The following is a 3649-nucleotide window of genomic DNA, read 5'->3' as shown; positions in this document are numbered from 1 at the left end:
TGATGGAAGGAGACTAGACTTCAGGTGGTGCGCACACAGCAGAATATACAGAGATTGTATTATAAAGTTGTGCACCTGAAATTTATGATGTTATTGACTAATGTTACCCCAATACCTTCCACTAAAAAAGAAATATTAGTCAAGAAGTTTCAATTATCTATAAATGTTCACCCCTAAAATGAGGGGAGCCTCATTCTTCCAACCCCAGAGGTAAAAAACCATTTGGAATGAGGAAAGAGTTCTTTATTGACCTGAGTAGAAATTATGCATTCTCAGGAGTTTGGAAAATTGAGGCCAATAATTCTTTAAAAAGCAAACTTTGAAAATATGATTACTTAAACTTACATATAGAAATAAAGAGCTGCTAATAAATGCACGTGCTGAGACCTTTTGAAGCAATGGTTTCTCTAAGATCAGTACTTACATCCAGAATTTCTTTGACAATTCAAAAGAATATACTTGAGAAGCTTTATCATCTCAGTTTCTAAAATTTTTTAAATCATTAGCTTTTAGATCCCTCCCCCATATCAAGATCAGGGTTCAAATAGAAGGCAAAGTAAGTTCAGCACTCTGGGCCAATAATATATGAAGAAATCAGGGCCTGTGACTGCAGGGCCGCATGATTTGCAGTGGGTTAGTGGGGAACGTGGACTTTGGAGTCCACACCTTTTCTCTGAAAGAGTGTAATAGCAAACTCCTAAAGGAAGAGACAAAAATCCAATGTCCATTTAGTGCTCATGAGCCCTTGCTGGTATCCCTAGTCCCAGGCTGTTTACTGGCCTCACAGAGGGTTCCCCAACTGAACCCTAGATGGGATGCTTAAGTGTCCCAGCAGCTCAAGATCTTACCAAAGTAAACTTCCACACGCAATCTCCAGGCTCCCCAGGAGATTTCTCAGTCACCCAGTTTGGGAAAGGTTCTTCAGAGGTTTGTCCTCAGGAGTGGAACCAGTCTACGAAGCTGCAGAGGAGGGTGACAGCCTTTTCCTAACTCGCCAGAACTACTGTTTTGTTTTTTTTTTTTTGTTATTACTTATTTCTGTCATGCACCTTTGGAGAAAGAATTCCTTTTCTGTCTGTGATGTCCTTCCTTTAGACTTTGTAGAGAACTTTTCTCTGAGCAAAACTTTTCATATTTGGATTTGGGGATGTCATTTTAGCTTTAATCATTCTAATGTTTTCCCCTTGGGGACTTGTTCTAGTTATTGATTATTGGTTTAAATTAGTTGATTCTCTAGTCTCTAGTTGATTCTCAATGTCTTAGATTTAAGACATTGTACATTTAAAAATTTATAGGACATTATCTAAACACATAAACCTAAAGAGTTTTTTTAAACCTGTGGTTATTTCTATAAATTTGTATTTGTGGCAGTTTTAATTGGTACTGGGTTATTATTTTGTGTTGTTATGTTTTGTTTTTTGGTCACCAGGACTCAGCAGAAAGACTCTCCATGTTTACTGGAGAAGAGGAAATCTTTGCATTTCAGCGTACAATTTCCCGACTCACTGAAATGCAGACTGAACAGTACTGGAATGAAGGGGACAGAAGCAAGAAGTAACCACCACTTTTGCGTGAATAAAACTCCAGACAGATGATTACCAAAGGGAGAATTCTTTGTTATGGGACTTAAAAGAATCATTAGCTCATCATTAATTATGCACTTTGTCTTCTGGACCATTTTAACCTAAAATTACTGTCAAAGATGTAATAGATTAATAAGTTAAAGCCATTTGTATAGGTCTACTTTTTGCCTGTTTATTTGACCTACTTCCGTACCACAAAATTAAAATCAGCACTCCTGAAGATTAATATAGGACCAGACATTTGGCTTCATTAAGCCATCTGAGTGAATCTTGAATACACACACGTGCACATCTCCAAGCTTTGGCAACAGGCTAGCCATAGGATAGAAACACATCTTATATGAGAGGGGGAAAGAATTCTACATTTCAATTCAAAGCAAAGAAAGTGTTGTGATCTTATTATAAATTAAAGGGAATAACATTTTAGAATATGGGCTTATACAAATGATTTTTGGAGGGCTATGAATTATACTGAATCTCCCAGGCCTTGAAGTTTCCTCATAACAAAGAGTATATTTTTTACCCTAGGGTCAAACTTGGTAGGCAAGACTTGTTCTCCAGTGGACACAGAGTGGCCTGAAAAAATTGAGGATTATGACACCGTAGAATAAGGAGCAAGAGTGTTGAATTCCAACTGACAGGCAGACCCCCCAACCCTGACAGATAATAATAGGACAGATACCAGGAACAGGGACCAGTGAGAGTGTGTTGGGAGGGGACAGAGTCCTGGACACAACAAGCAGCAAAGTGAACTCCTGCTCATCTGAGGACAACAGGATGCCAGTGGACAGCAGGCTCCCTCCCTGCTCATACACATTTGCTCTGGTTGCAGAATGCCACTCCCCAGCCTTGCCTCTGCTTCTGCAGTGAGATGGACCTGATAGTAAATAGGAAAGAAGAGCTGATGAATCTACTTAAATAAAATTTGATTTGTCCTTCATTGAGGTCATTGTTTGATTCATTCAAGTACAACCTTTCTTTGCCAAGAAAGGATCTTGGTTGAAGCTGTTATGAAAGTCTAAATCCCTTTTCAAGAAAAGAGAAAAAAAATGTGAAATCCACTAAATCTCGTGAAAATATTTTGGGGGGTGGGGTAGGCACAGGTAAGTCAGTTGATATAAATAAGTACAATCGTCAACATATGTAAGCTCTTGGAACCTACTGAATTTATAAGTTAATAATCTATCCACATTGGTCTATTTTGAACGTTACTCTAAGTTAGGCAGATAGATGGATAGGGTACCCAAGTCTAGGAAAAGTTTAGATCAAGGCTTCTGAAACTTAAATGTGGTTAAAAATATTTTTAATTGAAGTGAAACAGTGAGTTAAAAAAGAGATTGAATAGGTTAAGAGGGAGAAAGAATCGTGTGTGCCAGATTTGTTGCTAGACACTTATGTGATCTCAGATAAAAAAAATTAATCCTAGAGGGTTAATATAATCACACATTATATTAACCCTCTTTATACATAAGGAGACTGAGGCTTAGAAAAGTAAAGCATCTTAACCTGAGATTCACAAGTTTCCAAATATCGTGCACTGTGTTTTGTACCACACCACCTCTATAAGACATTTTAAATATTCTTTTTTTTAAACTCGTTGAAGGTTAGTTTACAATAGGACCATTGCTTTGAACTCAATAAATATAAACTTTATGCTTTTTACATTTCTTTGGCAGTTATGCTGTACCTTCATTAAAAGACAGTGTGAATGGATGGACAAACAGATGGACAGCTCGATAGAAACAGGAACTGTCCCTGAGTGTGTGGGAGTATGTGAAATAGTCCCCCACTCAAGTTTTGCTGTGAAAGCTCATTTGAGGTTAGGTATTTGGAACTAGAATTTCACTTTTCCATAGAAACAATAATGTGATGTTAGTTAGGGCCCTGGCTCAATACACAGAAGCCTGTGGAAGCAAAGTAGCTGCCCTATAATTTTTGTGTGAAAGAACTCAGTTCGGGTTCCATGGGAGTACTGGATCACGGCCACACTATTGTCCCAGCTCCTCTGCTCCCTCGCCTTCTTTCTGGGCCAGGGGTTTTCTGAGCTGGGAGTGGGTTTTATGCAG

General features: G+C 38.3%; 1 protein-coding gene across 2 annotated transcripts in view; it reads left to right on the top strand.

The window, feature by feature from the left end:
* Window positions 1-1809, top strand: part of AFG1L (AFG1 like ATPase) — a 128913-nt gene extending 127104 nt beyond the window's left edge. For both annotated transcript variants that reach the window (XM_011364857.2, XM_023533403.1), the window contains one exon: window positions 1430-1809. In XM_011364857.2, coding sequence (XP_011363159.2) covers window positions 1430-1558 — 129 coding nt within the window. In that variant the 3' untranslated portion in view covers window positions 1559-1809. The remainder of the gene's footprint in view (window positions 1-1429) is intronic.
* The last annotated feature ends 1840 nt before the right edge of the window (window positions 1810-3649 follow it).

This window comes from Pteropus vampyrus, unplaced genomic scaffold, assembly GCF_000151845.1.
Source record: "Pteropus vampyrus isolate Shadow unplaced genomic scaffold, Pvam_2.0 Scaffold101, whole genome shotgun sequence".
Taxonomy (NCBI): domain Eukaryota; kingdom Metazoa; phylum Chordata; class Mammalia; order Chiroptera; family Pteropodidae; genus Pteropus; species Pteropus vampyrus.
Note: the sequence above shows the minus strand (reverse complement) of the source record. Positions and strands in the feature narration are given on the sequence as shown.